We start from the raw sequence: 19,970 nt of genomic DNA on the forward strand, positions 1-19,970 counted from the left end.
TGAAAAAAAACTTCCTGTTATTAAAATAAATTGCATTTTAATGGTCCACTCAGGGCTATAAGAAGAAAAATGCTGCTGACTTTGCATTTATATTTTGGAAGTACAACATAAGGATTTGGTAAAGGAGCCAGGCTAAGTCAACGCTGATGTTGATTTATAGACATTCATCAGGCGAGATCCAATGTATGGAAAACAGACATACTTTAAAATAATCAGGTCACATATTTCCCTTTAATCCCCCTATATGGTAAGTGTGTGGTGTATGTAGATATTCTGGAAATGCTGGGAAACACCCAATATGACAACTGATCGAGAAATGTTATTAAAGGTAAATAATGATCTGTCATCTATGATATGATACATATGTCATAGATGAACACGGCTGAAATCTTGGACTATAACCAATTCCCAGGAGGAAATGTCTCAATGGAGAAATGAAAGCCCTTGGGGCAATTCACAGACATTTCTGTTACTGGAAATAGACTTAATAACCATCTACTTCTGCTTTACAGCCTTTTGGGTTACTGTTTAGGGCCTACAAGAAAGTGATTTTACTAACTTCATGTTCATGTGTTTAAGGATTGATTAGAAATTTGCCTGATACTGGCAGCTGTCATTCTCCACGCCGCACTATGATACCCCTACCCTGCAGCATCTGTCCAAAAGATACGTAATCTATAGAAAGTGGATGAACAACAAACCATGTAAGACAAAATGGAAACTATTGGAGCAATAAAGATGGGATGATATCCTGACTATTTAGAGGTCTCTCCTCGGTACCGTGAAAAAGCCTCCCAGCTTTATATACTGCACCAGGCTTACTTGACCACAGCCAGGGTGGCCAAGCTTTATCCAAGCAGATGTGACATCTGTTCTGAATGCAACACAGTTTCTGGTACCTTTCTACATCTAATGCAGCAATGCTCGTACATCCAGGGCTATTGGACCCAAGTTTTCCAATTTCCTCCCCTGGTGTTCATTCCTGACAAGTCTGTGACAGAGACGTACTTAGTTTGAATAATATGCAACTTTGTTATGCCCATGGTTTTGTTGTTTGGCTATGTGGATAGGTTTGCTCTTTAATGTTCAGATTTTCATATATATATACATATTAGTATATATATGTCCCCTTAAAACAGCCTCCCCAGCTGTACCGCACCAACAAATGGGGAAAACTCCTCACTGGTGAATCGGCTTCAAAAGTTCACAAAACTTTTTAACAAGTTTAAGACATCAATGCAATTCAAAAGACAAGACCACAGCACCTCAGCAATATCTCAGATGCACGGACAAAACAACTTCCAACTGACATATATAGTTTATATCAGTAGAATATACATGAAAATAGCAAAACGTGTGGGTCTTTTTTTAGCATAATACATTGTGCTTAACAGTGTCTTTTTACATATCACAATACATTTGCGCAGACCTTCTAGTCCAACCCTTGATGTTGTCAGTATCCTCCACACTACATCAAAGGAGTACTCTGCCCCAAGACATCTTACGCCAGGGAGTTCTGAATACGGAAGCTTAGAGCTTCTGTGTTTGTGATGTCATGCTACACCCCCTCCATTCAGGTCTATGGGAGCGGGTGTGATGGCTAGTACATAGGCGTCACACCTCCTCCCATAGCCATGGAGGGATGTGACGGCTGTGGTTGCCCATCATCTGACACAGAACAGAGTTTTCTCCGTGCACCGGATGACTGGGGTGCCTCGCTGGCTACCCCTGTGATCAGACATTTTATAGGGGATGACATGTATAGTGGCAAAGTACCCCTTTAATAAAGAATGTTGGAGTTTTATGAATGTATTGGGGAGGATACTGATGACATCATAGGTTGGGCTGGAAGGTCGGAGATTAGCTGTTTCATATATATATAAACACTGTGCATTAAGCATGCAAGATTCACACTTGTTTGTATGGGCTGAAATGCATTTTCATGTATATCTTACTGGAATAAACTACTGACTGAAGCATTTTTCTTCTTACATACAGGTCAGAGAGACAAGTCTAACATTTTGATTTGTCAAGGTCTGGGTGTCCACATCCCAACTGTTCACTAGAACGAGCGCTTCTCTTTATGGCACGGTGAAGATAAAGACTTACTATAGGATCAGTCTCCTGCAGCAAGCCAAGGAGAAAATCTCTTAACTAAGCACTTCTCGCGGCTTGCTCTAACGAACATTGAGGGGGCAGAACACCCAGACCCCATTGGATGAAAACTTTTGACATGTGTCTGTGACATCTCAATAGTTTTGTGAAATGATAATACCACTTTTAATTGTGGAGGCCACCCATTTGTCGGTAATACGCAGCTGGGGAAGCAGTTTTAAACAGCAATTTTGTGTCAGTTTGAAGCAATATATATGTTTTTGCAATGTAATTAACTTGTTTTCCCTCTATACTGCAAACTCTATTCTCTAAATGTTTCCCTTTATACTGCAAAGCCCATTTCAGAGTCACATCTTTTTAAAGTTATTACTATCCTGTATAACGCTATAGCAGCGGCTTATAAACAGTATATTTGGGTAAGTTCCCCTTAATAGTTTACAACTGAAGCACAGAGGCACAATTACGTAAGTTAAAGGGGTACTCCGCCCCTAGACATCTTATCTCCTATCCAAAGGATAGGGGATAAGATGTCAGATCGCCCCGGTCCCGCAGCTGGGGAGCCCCGGGATTGCCGCTGTGGCACTGCGCTATCATTACAGCACAGAGCGAGTTCACTCTGCACGTAATGACGGGCAATACAGGGGCCGGAGCCTCGTGACGTCACGGCCCGCCCCTTTCAATACAAGTCTATGGGAGGGGGCGTGGCGGTCGTCACGCCCCCTGCCATAGACTTGCATTAAGGGGACGGGCCATGATGTCACGAGGGGCGGAGCCATGACATCACGCTGCTCCGTCCCCTGTATCGCCCGTCATTACGCACAGAGCAAACTCGCTCTGTGCCGTAATGATAGCGCAGTGCCGCAGCGGGGATCCCGGGGCTCCCCAGCAGTGGGACCGCAGCGATCTGACATCTAATCCCCTATCCTTTGGATAGGGGATAAGATGTCTAGGGGCGGAGTACCCCTTTAACAGTAGTGCCCAGCAAGCAGATAACCAACACCAGTTTTATTTCCACTTTTAACAGCACATTTTTCACCAACTTAAAGACAAAGGTTTTAGAAGGTTCAGAGAGCAAAAAATATCAGTATGTACGCACCTTGGCCATAAATAAAGTTTTCGGACAAATAGGTTTCTCATTACTCGTTCCACTTGGCAGAAACCTGCGTTAAAGGCGACTGGATTGTCTGTAAAAGCTTTAATGAAGCCCTGCTTGTTCTTTTGCCGATATAAGCGCAGTATGAAGGCTTCCTGGCAGGACTCGATAATCTTGTGTGCCTTATAAACAAGGATACCTAAAAAAGCAGAAAGTTATCTGTGGATACCTAATGGAAGATTATTAAAAGTAATCATCCTTTCATATTTACTTGCCTTCCCAATTGTATACATCAAATTACTAACATTAATATTAGTATTCTGTAACAGATTTCCATTACAGAAATAGTCTAAAAAGGTCCGAACCATTTTAAATTAAAATAAGGGCCCCTTGCTGGTAGGAGGAAATCAATATATACAAATGGATGCTATAAGATAAATGGTATAAAATGCTGAATAATTAAAATAGCGAACCGGTTTATGTCCATCCCAATACTGCCAGCAACATGTCACTGATTGAGGTATTAGTATAACAATAGCAAGTCTGTATAATAAGTCTATGAAGACGCAGGTGGTACCACCAATTGTTGTTCTGGTTCTTGCAGCCGAGTATGTGATGTGCAGATTATCGGTGCAGACCTAGTTGTATCATGTGGATCTCCTGGTTCTTGCAGCCGGACAAGCGATGTTACAGTCACCGATGCATCATAATATGCTGGCGATGTTGCTCCTCTCCTGTGATCATACATGCCTCCTGGTTCTGGCACTCACTAGTAGCGTGCAGACCTGAATGTATGCAGAGATGCCTGTAGTGATCTTGGAGATGCCAGTTACGTTGTTTGAGATCATGCTGGTTTGTGATAGCAATGAAAAAAATAATGATATATACATTTTTTGTCCTTGTGGCAGAGAAATGCAGGACCAGAGATTTAAATGCTATATATACCATAAGCTTGGTATGCTGAAACTTTCGGTCGCTTTTCGGTCCCTACTTAGGGACCTTTTTCAGTAAACTCAGCAAACTGACAAAAGGGTGAGCGGCACGCTGTACCACCTACGTTCTTCATAGACTTATTATACAGACTTGCTATTGTTATACTTCTACCTCAATCAGGGAACGTTGCAGGCAATATTGGGATGGACATTTAAACCCGTTCACTATTTTTTATTATTCAGCATTTTATACCATTTATCTTATCCTATGTATTTGTATATATTGATTGCCTTCTACCAGCAAGGGCCCTGCTGGGGGAAGCATTGTGTAATGTTGACAAATATATCCTATACCCTATCTTAAGTTAAACAATAGACCTAACTTGTAGCAACTGTCTTGTAATGTTTTATTTCTTACATAGGACTGCTTTTTTGATTAACACAAGGTGAATGTTAATTGTTTTAAACTGTAACAAATACTGAAATTATATCACTTACCTCCACATTAAAATACTAAGGCTGGTCTGCAGTGGTTAAAGGGGTATTCCAGGCAAAACCTTTTTTTTATATATATCAACTGGCTCCGGAAAGTTAAACAGATTTGTAAATTACTTCTATTAAAAAAATCTTAATCCTTCCAATAGTTATTAGCTTCTGAAGTTTTCTGTCTAACTGCTCAATGATGATGTCATGTCCCGGGAGCTGTGCATGATGGGAGAATATCCCCATAGGAACTGCACAGCTCCCGAAACGTGAGTCATCAGAGAGCAGTTAGACAGAAAACAACAACTCAACTTCAGAAGCTAATAACTATTGGAAGGATTAAGATTTTTTAATGGAAGTAATTTACAAATCTGTTTAACTTTCTGGAGCCAGTTGATATATAAAAAAAAAGTTTTGGCCTGGAATACCCCTTTAAGGATTCAGGTCAAGCAAAGTACGGCAGGGTTCCCATTTTTCCTCCTGCCGAAAAATCAAAGGGTGTCCTGCGCTGACAGAATTCTTTCCGCAGAAAGTATAAGCAAGATCATTCTTTCGGAAGAAATTTCAGCAGTGAAAGCTCCACCACTGAAATACCAAAGTGTGCACTGTGCAGCGGAACCCTATTGACAGCAATCGGCTTCTGCTACATCGTAATTTCCAACTGTAATCTTTAAACTAAATTACACTCAGAAATTCCTCAGCATGAACCTAGCCTAAGAGTTTGCTTGATCTGAGGGCCGTATAACCTAGTGACAGACACTGAACAGAATGATGTATTATTTCATGTATGTATACTTATCTGTTCTCAAAGGAGTAGTCCAGTATTGAAAAACGTATTCCCTATCCTAAGAATAGGGGATAAGTTTCAGATCGTGGGGGGTTCCGACCACTGGGACCCCCCATGATCTCCCATACGGGGACCTGGCTCTCCGGCCAGATAGCTTGTTTCGACCACCGCACAAAGCGTCAGCCGACACGCCCCCTCAATACAGGGCTATGGCAGAGCCGGAGATTGCCGAAGGCAGCACTCTGGCTCTCCCATAGAGTTGTAGTGAGGGGGTGTGTCAGTTGCCGCTTCTTGCGGTGGTCAAAACAAGCTATCTGGCCGGAGAGCCAGGTCCCCGTATGGGAGATCGTGGGGGGGTCCCCTCCTTAGGATAGGGGATACATTTTTCAATACTGGAGATCTCCTTTAAGATATTCTCATTATTATGGAGGATACTGAGTTCCATGCACTAGTCCTCTCCATTATATGTGCACGCTAAGTAGTCCTCAAGAATTATGAGAACCCACTGTATATAGGCAGACAGCTGTCAATCAGCAGCCAATGGGTGGAGGAAACAGCATATCTTTCTTTCATATCAGATTTTCCTGCATATCTGGAGAACAGCTAAACAGAACAAAGTAATACATTGTTCTGTTCAGCTTTTCTGTCACCAGGTTTATGCTACCCTCATATAGGGCAGCATAAACCCAATGACAACTTTCCTTTCCAAAGAAGAAAAGAGAGAGAGAGAGAGAGAGAGAGAGAGAGAGAGAGAGAGAGAGAGAGAGAGAGAGAGAGAGAGAGAGAGAGAGAAATAATGCAGGACTTTGGTGACATCTAGTGGTTAAAGTACGATACAACTGGGTTTAAAAGTAGTATCTAGACAATATTAGCCAAAACTAGGAGTGGAACTGACAAAAAGGAAAACTATAATGGCAATATTTGTTGTGTTCTGGACCCACTCCTGGGCATAAAAATACTGACTACTAGTTGTGGATACAGCCTAAGGAAAATCTTGTGCCAGTGCCATGGTGAATAGAGACCAGTTATATGTTCTAAGTGTCTAAAGTAATGCATGGATAGAGAAGTGCTTTTAAGCAGCAGTTATATTATTTAATATACCTATTCCTATAAAGCAGTGGCACTGTTATTTTTCCCAGAGAACATTTTGGGCAAACACTGAAGAGAATGCTAGAAGATTCCAGCTCTAGGTTGCACAATTGTGTATGCAGCTTTGGACTAGAATACATTAAATAAGTAATGGAAAGTGTTTACTAGGTTTCTCAACTTTGATATGAATTATTTTTGTATTCTATGAAAATAAGCAGAGGCATAACACTGAAGTGATGTCATTTAAAAAATATAAACCTATGACATGTCACAGTAACATATCAAAAGTCTTTAATCAGTGGGGGTTTCAGTGCTGAGACCCCACCAATCGAAATAACGAGCAGGGATAAGCGTATAGGAATAAACTTGCTGACAGCCAGAGTACAGCACGCTACTGTGTGCTTAACCCTAATCGGTCTCCTGATTGTTTGGGTCTTATCACAGGTACACTGACCAATCCAAACTTTTGACATGTCTCTGTGACATGTTAAATTCTTTTAAAGGAACAAATAGACTGTAATATTGTGTACTAAAAAGCAGAATAGAGGGTAAATTTTAATTTCAGTATAGTACTTAGTAAACTATCCTACAGATTTTCTTGTATGGGGCAAAGACTGCTTGTATCCTGCCAGACTCCAAGGCCTTGATACCTACTATAGTTATGGCCAAGTTACCTGGTGTTACAATGGTTAATACAGTGGTTTCCATCCTTACTACCTCTAAAATGTTTCATGCTGCAAAACTCATAACACAAGAATCTTGGCATAACTTTGGCAAATAACTCCAATATTCTTGGCCAGTACTAGGTCTCTGCTTTCTACTGTACTGTGTGAACAGGTTTTCATAAAATGTTATGTACAATGTAGGACTACGTATTGACATTTTGCCTGCATATTGTGGCAAGCATCTATCTTACATAACTATGACACCCTTTTTGCTGGTGCTGTGGACCCTGGTAGGGAAACACTGGTCTATATGGACTCTTATAACACTTACCAGTTATCAGGTTGGCAGGAATTCTATCAGTGAGGAAATCAACCACAAGGATACGACTAGTGACAAATAGTACTCCTCCTTGTGTGTAGACATCATAACGCTCATTGCTGCTAACCTCATTGGTGACAATACGTGGCAAATGGGTGACTCCTTCTGATCTCATCTGTTCAATTAGATACTCCTAAAATAACAACGCAATACAATGTTAATAAAAAGAAGCAACGGAGGGAAAATGTTACTTTAGCTGCATGGGTCTTGCCTTGCAGATAATATGTGGGACTACAGATCTACAGTCTCTTTTCTCACATACACAGTATTATACACAGAATTTTTGGTCATGAAAGGTATTGTCATTGTTTAGACTAAAATAAATCTGGCATCTGATCCAAAATAAATTCTGATTCTCATTTTTTCAGTACAAAAACTGAATAATAATCTTCATTTTACAAAGCCAGAACTAGGAGACCGAGCAAAAGAAATATCATTCTGTTTAAATAAGCAGAAAACAGAAGCTATAGTAGCCTTTTTTTTATTAGTATTATGTTACTTACCTTATCATGACTGCATAACCCAGAATTCTGACAACTCATAATGTGTTAAATTTAATTAAAGAGGAACTCAACTTTGACTGGAAAACAACGGTTTTCAAATCAACTGGTGTCAGAAAGGTATACACATTTGTAAATTACTTCTATTTAAACATCTTAAGCCTTTCAGTACTTAACGGCTGCTGTATACTCCAAAAAAAGTTGTGTAGTTCTTTCCAGTCTGACCACAGTGCTGTCTCCTTTCATCTCTATCTGTGGCAGGAACTGTCCAGAGTAGAAGCAAATCCCCCAAACTAAACTCTTCTACTGTATAAATTTAAAGGAGGAGAGGTGTTATGTTTTAATATCGCACTGTGCCAGTTCTCTGTAGTTAGAGCGCTCCTGCTGCCAAACTGCAGTAAGGCATTGGAGGTTATTACATCTAATATAATCTAATAGTAGTCTGAATACAGACTCTAATATTCCAGTACATTGAACAGTGAGTGCACAGTGCTGAGAAATTTTAAAGTACCACTGCCATATAGTGGCTAAAAAGTAAAAATACATAGACTTTTTAATTGATAAAATAAAAGTTAAAATTTATATTATTTCTATTGGGGTACTTTAGTCAGGGTTATCCCCGAGGGGATCAATTCCCCAGTAGGTTTGTTGTATATATTAGTTGGCCCAGAAACCCCTAGAGGAGTTTAGAAGAGTTTGTATAAATTTCTGGCACCAGTTGATTTGAAAACATTTTTTCCATGGGAGTTCCCCTTTAACCCCTTAAGGACGCAGGACGTAAATGTACGTCCTGGTGCGGTGGTACTTAACGCACCAGGACGTACATTTACGTCCTGTGCATAACCGCGGGCATCTGAGCGATGCCCGTGTCATGCGCGGCTGATCCCGGCTGCTGATCGCAGCCAGGGACCCGTCGGCAATGACCAACGCCCGCGATCTCGCGGGCGTCCGCCATTAACCCCTCAGGTGCCGGGATCAATACAGATCCCGGCATCTGCGGCAGTGCGCGATTTCAATGAATGATCGGATCGCCCGCAGCGCTGCTGCGGGGATCCGATCATTCAGAACGCCGCACGGAGGTCCCCTCTCCTTCCTCCTTCCGGCGTCTCCTGCTCTGGTCTGAGATCGAGCAGACCAGAGCAGATGATGACCGATAACACTGATCTGTTCTATGTCCTATGGATAGAACAGATCAGTATTAGCAATCATGGTATTGCTATGAATAGTCCCCTATGGGGACTATTCAAGTGTAAAAAAAAATGTAAAAAAATGTAAAAGTTAAAAATAAAGTGAAAAATACCCTCCCCCAATAAAAAAGTAATACGTCCGTTTTTTCCTATTTTACCCCCAAAAAGCGTAAAAAATGTATTTAATAGACATATTTAGTATCACCGCGTGTGTAAATGTCCGAACTATTAAAATAAAATGTTAATGATCCCGTATGGTGAACGGCGTGAACGTAAAAAAAAAAAAAAAGTCCAAAATTGCTACTTTTTTAATACATTTTATAAAAAAAAAATTATAAAAAATGTATTAAAAGTTTTTTATATACAAATGTGGTATCAAAAAAAAGTACAGATCATGGCCCAAAAAATGAGCCCTCATACCGCCGCTTATACGGAAAAATAAAAAAGTTAGAGGTCATCAAAATAAAGGGATTATAAACGTACTAATTTGGTTAAAAAGTTTGTGATTTTTTTTAAGCACAACAATAATAGAAAAGTATGTAATAATGGGTATCATTTTAATCGTATTGACCCTCAGAATAAAGCAGACACGTCATTTTTACCATAAATAGTACGGCGTGAAAACGAAACCTTCCAAAATTAGCAAAATTGCGTTTTTCTTTTTCATTTCCCCACAAAAATTGTGTTTTTTTGGTTGCGCCATACATTTTATGATATAATGAGTGATGTCATTACAAAGGACAACTGGTCGCGTAAAAAACAAGCCCTCATACTAGTCTGTGGATGAAAATATAAAAGAGTTATGATTTTTAGAAGGCGAGGAGGAAAAAATGTAAAAAACGTAAAAATTTTATTTGTCTGAGTCCTTAAGGCCAAAATGGCTGAGTCCTTAACGGGTTAAAGAATTTTCACTATATTAGGAATTGCTGTGTTTAGGTAGCTTGGTTGCCAAGTGAAGAAAACCAAAATGTAAATGGTTTCTAAAAATCACAGACTAGTCCACTTTAAACTGTGATATCAAGTAGATGCACAACCTATGCAGTGCCGTGGGTACTACTGCATGGACCGGGCCCAGAAAAAGAATTCAGGGGCTGTTCATTTGGTAGTACAGTAGCAACATTTAGGTAAGTCTCATCTACAAAAGGACACAGGGAAGAGCATGGTAAGCATTGTATGTGCAAAATGACGTGTGAACGATAGAGTGGTTATCCAGCAGGACATGCATACCTCCTCTGCAGTATTACTATTGAGCACCAGCACCAAGTTCCCAGGATCACAATAAAGCTTCAAGAAATTCTGCAGAATTCGATCAATGCCAAGTCCACGAGCAGTGATGACAAGTCCATCCTCATGGAAGAGGTCTAGGAAGATCTGATTTTCATATTCCAGGAGGGGAGCCATTGCCTAATCTCTAATATTAATCAGGGAATTGAAAGTGTTCACCTTTTACTATAGAGATGAAAAAGAGGGATGAGGGTGACTCGACTCATCACATGGGTTGATCTTCAGTATCTAGAAGCAAGACAGACATGTATCAGTATTTGTAGCATTACTGTATTGAACTCATTGCAGCTCTCTGACTAATAAATGCGTATACCAAATAGAGGATCCATCTTTATAATGTCCATATAGCCTAATATGATGTCATTATTAGGGATCGACCGATATCGTTTTTTTTAGGGCCGATACAGATAATCGGTGCAGGTTAGGACCGATAGCCGATAATTTATACCGATATTCCGGTATAAGTTATCGGCTATTTATCCCCCTGCGACACCGCTGCAGATCATTGATTTAAAGCGGGTGCTTTAAATCAATGCACTGCAGTGGCTTTTGCGGTGCCATAGGCCGCCGCCGCCACCCGCTTCTCTCCCCCTGCCTGTCCGGGGGTCCTGAGACCTATCACCGTCACCGCTCCCCCCACCACGTCTAGGGGTGCCTCCAGCTGCTTCAAAACTACTACTCCCAGCATGCCCGGACAGCCGTTGGCTGTCCGGGCATGCTGAGAGTTGTAGTTTTGCAACAGCTGGAGGGCCTACTGTAGGTATAGTATATTATACAGACCCCTGTCCATCCCAGAACCCTGACTCACCTTCCCAGTTGCTGCAGGGACCGTCCGGGGAGGGTGGTCCGGGCCCTCCATCCTTCCTGTAGTGTCCGGCGGCATTCCGGGTGGAGGGTGAACCGGTCCGGGCTGTCCTTCTTCTCCGGGGGTCCTCTTCTCCACTCCGGGCAGGCTTCGGCCTAGTAACGCTGCATAGACGCCGCTGCGCAGCGACGCACCTGACGTCACGGCGTAGCGGCGTCTATGCAGCGTACTAGGCCGGAGCCTGCCCGGAGTGGAGAAGAGGACCCCCGGAGAACGACAGCCCGGACCGGTTCACCCTCCACCCGGAAAGGTAATTGCCGATACCGATAATGCCCAAAATCGTGATTATCGGCCGATAATATCGGCCATACCGATAATCGGTCGATCCCTAGTCATTATGTTTGAATAAACTAAAACACAGTCTATTTATGGTATGATTAATAGTCAAGCAACCTTCTAATTCTGCATTCAATCCCTCTTTATATTCTAAAGTACAATGAATAAAGTAAAGAAGCAATACATAGGATCTTCTCTGTACGAACCTCTGAATGTTTCAGGTGACACCATAACCTCCTACTACGAGGAGCATCAGACAAGTGTATATACTACACTACTATACTACTAGATAACCACAAGGTTCATAACATGACACAATGAAGTAAAGCAGCAGAGAGAAGCCCAAATATCTAAGTATCAGGAGATGCCAGGTAAGTAATATTGTGAGGGTTGGAAAAGGGCAAATGATACTTTATTACTTTGCCAGAGGGTTCTCTACAATGTACAGGTCACCTTCAACTCATAACATAAACCACAGCTTCTGCAGACCGAATTGGGATCGGATGATTTCTTGTCTTTTCTACCCTTTAATGTTCTCTGTACTTTATGCTGAAATAGAGTTTGGCGAGTTTGCTACAAATCTACAAAAGTAAAAACCCACAGTGAAAATCTTCTCCACATTAATGGAGTTTCGAGAATCTCATTCATTTTATTGTACTGCACTTTGTTGCCTATTTTTGGAGTGGAATCGGTAACAAATCCACCACATGTGAACGTGGCCTTACTGTACTTTAAATTCAGGAAACTTCTAACTAACCCGGCATTGATGTAGTCCGACAGAAGAGGCTGAGGCTGAAAATCCTTCATATTTCTAGTTCTAGTTGACGCTTTACACTTCAGTTCTCTAGTGATGACATCTGCGGTGCATTCAGAAATGGACGCTGCAGAGTTATACTATAATGAGGACATAGTTATACTATAATGAGGACATAGTTATACTATAATGAGGACTAAGAAAATAACAAAAAAAGAGAATTTATGCACTGGTGACACAGGAACAACAGTATGATTGTACATACATTTCCCGCAAATATTGTTAGGCACAAATGAAATCTTAATGTGTACCTGTCTGTCACTTGACACTTTTCCTAGAGACATGGCAAAAGTTTTAATCAATGGGGGTCCAAGTGCTCAGACCTCTACTGATCAGGAGAACAAGCCAGGAGAAGGCCGTGTGCTCCTCTCCCTGCTCTGTGTCACATTATTGAGAAACACTCCATAGACTTACACTGTCTTCTGATCACGTGACACAAAGATGGGAGAGAACACGCTAAGCAAAGACTTCTCTCGGCTTGTTCTCCTGATTGGTGGATGTCTAAACACTAAGATCCCCACCGAGCAAAACTTTTGACATTTCTTCAGGACATTCTCTCCTGCTGCTTTCCTCCCGTTGTTGACAGCTTTTCGCCAGGTTACAGACCAACACTACACTCTAGGGGGAGATGTATCAAAACCTGTTCAGAGAAAAAGTGAAGCAGTTGCCATAGTAACCAAATTGCTTAAAGGACATGTCTGGCGCGCACTTTTCTCATTTCATCCGATCCGGGCTGCAAAATAAAAGAAAACAAACTGTTCTCCTCCAGTTGTTGCATAACTACAACTCCCAACATGCCCTTCGGCTGTCTGGGCATGCTGGGAGTTGTAGTATTGCAACAACCGAAGGCACACTGATTGGGAAACATTGTATTTTTTCCTAACTCAGTGTTTCACAACCGTGTGCCTCCCGCTGTGGCAAAACTATAACTTCCAGCATGCATTGACAGACCATGCATGCTGGGAGTTGTAGTTTTGCAACAGCTGGAGGCACATGGGTTGTGAAACACTGAGTTAGGAAACAGACAGTGGTGCCAATCCCAACCAGTGTGCCTCCAGCTGTTGCATAACTACAACTCCCAGTATGCACGGTCGGTCAGTGCATGTTGGGAGTTGTAGTCCCCCCCCATGTGAATATACAGGGTACATTTACATGGGCGGGGGTTTACTCACTGTAAACCCCCGCCCGTGTAAATGTACCCTAAAAACACTACACTACACTAACCCTAAATAAAGAGTGAAACACTACATATACACTACACCCTTACACTGTTCCCCCCCCAAAATAAAAATTAAAAACATCTTGTACGTCAGTTTTTCCAAAACAGAACCTCCAGCTGTTGCAAAATAACAACTCCCAGTATTTCCGGACAGCCATTGACTGTCCACGCATGTTGGGAGTTTTGCAACAGCTGGAGGCACCCTGAAAACTGAAGAACAGTATTTGTGGTGGTGTAGGCAATTGTAACGCTTGTATCCAGGTACACCCCTATGAAAATCCCTAATTCAGGCCTCAAATGCGCATGGCGCATCTCCGTACTCTGGAGAAATTGGGCTACAAATTTTTGGTGGCTTTTTATCCTTTTACCCCTTATGAAAAGGAAAAGTTGGGGGCTACACCAGCCTGTTAGTGTAATTTTTTTTTATTTTTTACACTAACATGCTGGTGTTGCCCCATACTTTTCATTTTCATAAGAGGTAAAAGGAAAAAAAGACCCCCAAAATTTGTAACACAATTTCTCCCAAGTAGGGAAATACCCCATATGTGGGCGTAAAATGCTTTGCAGGCGAACAACAAGGCTCAGGAGTAAGAGCGCACTATGTACATTTGAGGCCTAAATTGGTGATTCGCACAGGGGTGGCTTCTGGTTACAGCGGTTCTGACATAAACGCAAAAATTAAATACCCACATGTGACCCCATTTCGGAAACTACACCCCTCACGGAACGTAACAAGGGGAGCAGCGAGCATTTACACCCCACAGGTGTCTGACAGATTTATGGATCTTTTACAAAGATCTGTCAAATGCCAGTGGGGTGTAAATGCTCACTGCACCCCTTGTTACGTTCTTTGAGGGGTGCAGTTTCCCAAATAGTGTGCCATGTGGGGTGTTTTTCGCTGTTCTGTTACCATGGGAGCTTCCTAAATGAGACATGCCCCCCAAAAACCATTTCAGCAATTTTCAAATGCCCAATGTCGCTCCTTCCCTTCTGAGCCCTCTAGTGCCCCCACAGAACACTTACTCGAGAGAAATGGGGTTTCAAATTTTGGGAGAAATTTTCACCTATTACCCCTTGTGAAAATGAAAAATTTGGGGTAATATCAGCATTTTAGTAAAAAAAAAAAAAAAAAAAAAAAAATGTAATTTTTACGTCCAACTTCAATGCAAAGTCGTCAAACACCTGTGGGGTGTTAAGGCTCACTGTACCCCTAGTTATATTCCTTGATGGGTGTAGTTTCCCAAATACTATGCCATGTAGGGTGTTTTTTGCTGTTCTGGCACCATAGGGGCTTCCTAAATGAGACATTCCCCGTAAAAACCATTTCAGCTAAATTCGCTCTCCAAAATCCCATTGTCCCTCCTTCTCTTCTGAGCCCTCTAGTGCACCCACAGAGCACTTTACATCCACATATGAGGTATGTGAGAGAGCTTCGAAGTTAGAAAAATGCTAAATCTTCAAATTTTTCATGACATTTTGGAATTTTTCACCAAGAAATGAAGCAAGTATTGACGAAAATGTACCACTAACATAAAATAGAATATGTCACGAAAAAACTGTCTCGGATTCAAATTAATAAGTACAAGCATCCCAGAGTATTAATGCTTAAAGTGACAGTGGTCAGAATTGCAAAAAAATGCTCTGGTCCTTAAAGGACAACTGCAGCGGCATCACACTTATCCCATAAGTGTTTGATCGCGGCGGGTCCGACCGCTGGGACCCCCCCCCCCGATCTCCCTAACGGGGCGCCGCCATAAGCGCTCATGGTAAGCGCTAAGGCACGTAGCGTCGACCTAGAGATCGACTGTCACGCTCTCCTCCCCGTCCCCATACAGTTCTATGGGGGAGGCACGAATGCTGCCTCCCCGCCTCTCCCATAGAGATGTATGGAGGAGGCGTGCCGGCTGCAACGTCATGCTGCGGCTGGCACGCACCCTGCAAGGGAGAGCCGCAGCCCCATACAGGAGATCGCCGGGGCCCCCCGCGATCAAACACTTATCCCCTATCTTTAGGGAAAGGGGATAAGTGTTTGTAACGCTGCAGATGTCCTTTAAGGTCAAAATGGGCTCAGTCCCCAAGGGGTTAATCTATAATATATAGAAAAGCTGGAAACGTTTCGGGATAAAGATCCTTTCCTCAGCAGCTTATGGTAGATATTAGATAACATTTATTTATTAGCTACCATAAGTTGCTGAGAAAAGGATCTTTATCCTCGGATCCCAATGCTTTTCACTCCCACATGTCATGTATTATTTTTAGGAGAATTTTTTCTATTATTTTCTATACATATATAGCCTAGGGGACTGAAATACCATTAGCTTTATACAATTGGATAAAGGAAGACTGAAAGAACGTTGTCTGGTCCGAGGAGTCTCGATTCCAGCTGCAATATTCAGAAAGCAGGGTGAGAATTTTGGCTTAAACAACATGAAAGCATGGATCTACCTGCCTTGTATCAGCGGTTCAAGCTGGTGGTGTGGGGGACATTTTCTTGGCAGACTTTGGGCCACTAAGTGCCAACTGAGCAACATATAAAAGTGACAGTCCACTGGAGTATTGTTGTTGACTATGTCTATCTCTTTTTAACCCTGTGCATCCAGCTTCTAGCGGCTACGTCCAGCAGGATAATGCAACAAATCTCAAATCATCTCATGCTGATTTCTTGAACATGACACCGAATACACAACACTACAGTGATCCCTCAACATACGATGGTAATCCGTTCCAAATGGACCATCGTTTGTTGAAACCATTGTATGTTGAGGGATCCGTGCACTGTAAAGTATAGGACAGTGGTCTACAACCTGCGGACCTCCAGATGTTGCAAAACTACAACACCCAGCATGCTGGGTGTTGTAGTTTTGCAACACCTGGAGTGTTTGCAACACATGCTGGGTGTTGTAGTTTTGCAACACCTGGAGGTCCGCAGGTTGTAGACCACTGTTAGAGAAAGTTGTACTCACCTGTCCCCGCCGCTACGGACCGTCACCGCTGCCTGGGATGTCGCCGTCCATCGCTGTTGCCGCGTCCCCGACGCTCCAGCAAGGCCTCTGCTTCCCCGGCATCCTCGCTCTCCGTCGCCGCCATCACGTCGCTACGCACGCCGCTCCTATTGGATGACGAGACAGCGAGCGCAGCAACGATGGAGAGCGCCAACAATGCAGTGGATGCCGAAGAGGACGCGCCGGAGCCCCGAGGACAGGTGAGTGACCATCACCGGAGCTCACGGGGCAACGTAAACGGCTATCCAGCGGCAGCTGAAGCAGTCAGCGCTGCCGGATAGCCATTTATGCGATGGCCCCTAGATACAAAAGCATCGTATGTTGATGCTGCCTTAAACATGCAATGGCATCTGAGAGGCCATCGCATGTTGAAATTATCGTATGTCGGGGCCATCGTAGGTCGAGGGGTCAATGTACTTCAATGGCCTCCACAGTCACCAGATCATGGAATCATGGATGTGCAGCTGACAAAACTGCCATGGTGTCCGTATGGTCCAAAATCTTTGAGGAATGTTTTCAAGACCTTGTAGAAAGCCAAAAAAATGAAGCCAGCAAAAAAAAGAGTTAGAAGCCTGGATGCTGCACGTCATGCAATGGGATATGTGACATCATATGATCAGTGTCCCCTCATCTCCCCCACGAGTGTTACAGTCATTACTGTCCCTTCATCTTCTCCTGTGTGTCACAATCATAAAGTCCTCTTATTAAAAAAAAAAACTAAACAAAAGAAAAACTATTTGACTTACCTCCACCTCCGTTCCCACGCGGATCCCCAGTTCTTCCTCCAGTGTTCAGCATGTCAGGACTTTTTGTGTCCAATAAAGATGTTTTCATTACTCTTCATCATTATATAGTTGCTAGCTTTATGTGTTGGCGTATACAGCATGTCAGGATGTCTTTGGTCAGCGCTCTGGTGTCACTTGACTGCAGCGGCCAATACGCTCAATACGACTGATTAACTGCTGTGATCCACTGCACAGGCACACACCAGAACACTGCATTATTTATTCTGGTGGACAGGATTATGCCGAAACGCATTGTCCAGTTGTATACCCAATAAAGCAGATTTTGTCCTGTGCATCACCTGTGGTAATGTTTATGCCAGTATATACAGTGGGGCAAAAAAGTATTTAGTCAGCCACCAATTGTGCACGTTCTCCCACTTAAAAAGATGAGAGGCCTGTAATTTTCATTATAGGTAGACCTCAACTATGAGAGACAATGTGATTTTATGGATTTTTTTTCTCATTCTGTCTGATTTTTAAAGAATTTATTTGCAAATTATGGTGGAAAATAAGTATTTGGTCACCTACAAACAAGCAAGATTTCTGGCTCTCACAGACCTGTAACTTCTTCTTTAACCCCTAAAGGACCCAGCCCATTTTCCCCTTAAAGGGGTACTCCTGCGCTTAGACATCTTATGCCCTATCCAAAGGATAGGGGTAAGATGCCTGATCGCGGGGGTCCCGCCGCTGGGTACCCTCCACACCCCATTTAAAATCAGTCCCCGGAGCGTGTTCGCTTCAGGTCTGATTACTGTCGATCATGGGGCATTGTGAAGTCAAGGCTCTGCCCCGTGTGACGTCATGCTCCGCCCCCTCAATGAAATCCTATGGGAGGTGGCGTGACAGTTGCCACGCCCCCTCCTATAGGCTTGCATTGGGGAGGCGGAGTGTGATGTCACACGGGGCGGAGCCTTGACGTCACAACGCTCCGGCCCCGTGATCGACAGTAATCAGACCTGAAGCGAGCACGCTCCAGGGACTGATTTTAAATGGGGTGCGGCATGCAAGATCACGGGGGTCCCCAGCGGCGGGACCCCCGCAATCAGGCATCTTATCCCCTATCCTTTGGATAGGGGATAAGATGTCTAAGCACCGGAGTACCCCTTTAAGGACCCGAACATTTTTTGCAAATCTGACCACTGTCACTTCAAGCATTAATAACTCTGGGATGCTTTTACTTTTCATTCTGATTCCGGGATAGTTTTTTCGTGACATGTTCTACTTCATGTTAGTCGTAAATTTTTGTCGATACTTGCATCATTTCTTGGTGAAGAATTCCAAAATTTGATGAAAAATTAGAAAATTTTGCATTTTTTCTTACTTTGAAACTCTCTGCTTATAAGGAAAATAGACATAACAAATAAATTATATATTGATTCACATATACAATATGTCTACTTTATGTTTGCATCATACAGTTGACATGTTTTTACTTTTGCAAGAGATGAAGATCCCCGGGGCTCCGGTTCACGTGGTAAAAAAGGTGTGTTAGGCTGGGTTCACACTACGTTTTCCCCCATACGGGAGCGCATACGGCAGGGGGGAGCTAAAAGCTCGCGCTCCCGTATGTCACCGTATGCGCACCCGTATGTCATTCATTTCAATGAGCCGACCGGAGTGAAACGTTCGGTCCGGTCGGCTCATTTTTGCGCCGTATGCGCTTTTACAACCGGACCTAAAACTGTGGTCAACCACGGTTTTAGGTCCGGTTGTAAAAGCGCATACGGCGCAAAAATGAGCCGACCGGACCGAACGTTTCACTCCGGTCGGCTCATTGAAATGAATGACATACGGGAGCGCATACGGTGACACACGGGAGCGCGAGCTTTTAGCTCCCCCCTGCCGTATGCGCTCCCGTATGGGGGAAAACGTAGTGTGAACCCAGCCTTAGAGTGCTCACTCCTGTAGATTAGCTTGACTGGGATCGTGGCGGTATAGAGGACACGGTTGAGTTTAAGAGATAATAACCGTATTTTATTAGGGTAGATCACAGATAATGCGTTTCGAGGGGTGGGACCCCCTCTTCGTCAGATCCAATGATGTGGCAGATGCGGGAGGCCACATGATTTATGCAAAAAAAGCCCGCGAAATTTAACAGCAATTACCGGGTACAGAATAAAATACATATATGCATCTGTGCAATACAGTTTGCACAGTGTTGAGGATATCTCAAATCCAAAGCAAACATAAATATAAAACAAATTACATTTAACACGAATAGTGCTTAGGTAGCAAATCAAATGAGGTGTTACTACTATTAGCCTGGCCTTCCGTTCGGGGAGCGGAGCAAGTAAAAAAATCAAAGCGCCGTTCTCCGTGTTAAGGTGGCATTTCAAAGATAGAGGTACAGCAGGATCGCGGTCCTCTCATGTATGGGAGACCCCTCTTCTGGGTGTCCGGGGGAAAACGTCTGTGATCTACCCTAATAAAATCCGTGTTCGGCTACCTCTATAACGCCACGATCACAGTCAAGCTAATCTACAGGAGTGAGCGCT

At 43.0% G+C, this 19,970-nt stretch overlaps 1 protein-coding gene across 2 annotated transcripts in view; it reads right to left on the minus strand.

The window, feature by feature from the left end:
- The window catches only part of ERCC4 (ERCC excision repair 4, endonuclease catalytic subunit), a 74,595-nt gene that overhangs the window by 48,575 nt on the left and 6,050 nt on the right, over positions 1-19,970 (minus strand). The window contains exons 1-4 of one of the 2 annotated variants that reach the window (XM_056534726.1): positions 12,413-12,544; positions 10,458-10,742; positions 7,496-7,676; positions 3,212-3,407 (exon numbers count right to left, since the gene is read on the minus strand). In XM_056534726.1, coding sequence (XP_056390701.1) covers positions 3,212-3,407; positions 7,496-7,676; positions 10,458-10,631 — 551 coding nt within the window. In that variant the 5' untranslated portion in view covers positions 10,632-10,742; positions 12,413-12,544. Of the gene's footprint in view, positions 1-3,211; positions 3,408-7,495; positions 7,677-10,457; positions 10,743-12,412; positions 12,545-19,970 lie in introns of those variants that run through there. The other variant, XM_056534725.1, reaches the window with a different exon arrangement.

Source organism: Hyla sarda, chromosome 8, assembly GCF_029499605.1.
Source record: "Hyla sarda isolate aHylSar1 chromosome 8, aHylSar1.hap1, whole genome shotgun sequence".
In the NCBI taxonomy this organism is placed as follows: domain Eukaryota; kingdom Metazoa; phylum Chordata; class Amphibia; order Anura; family Hylidae; genus Hyla; species Hyla sarda.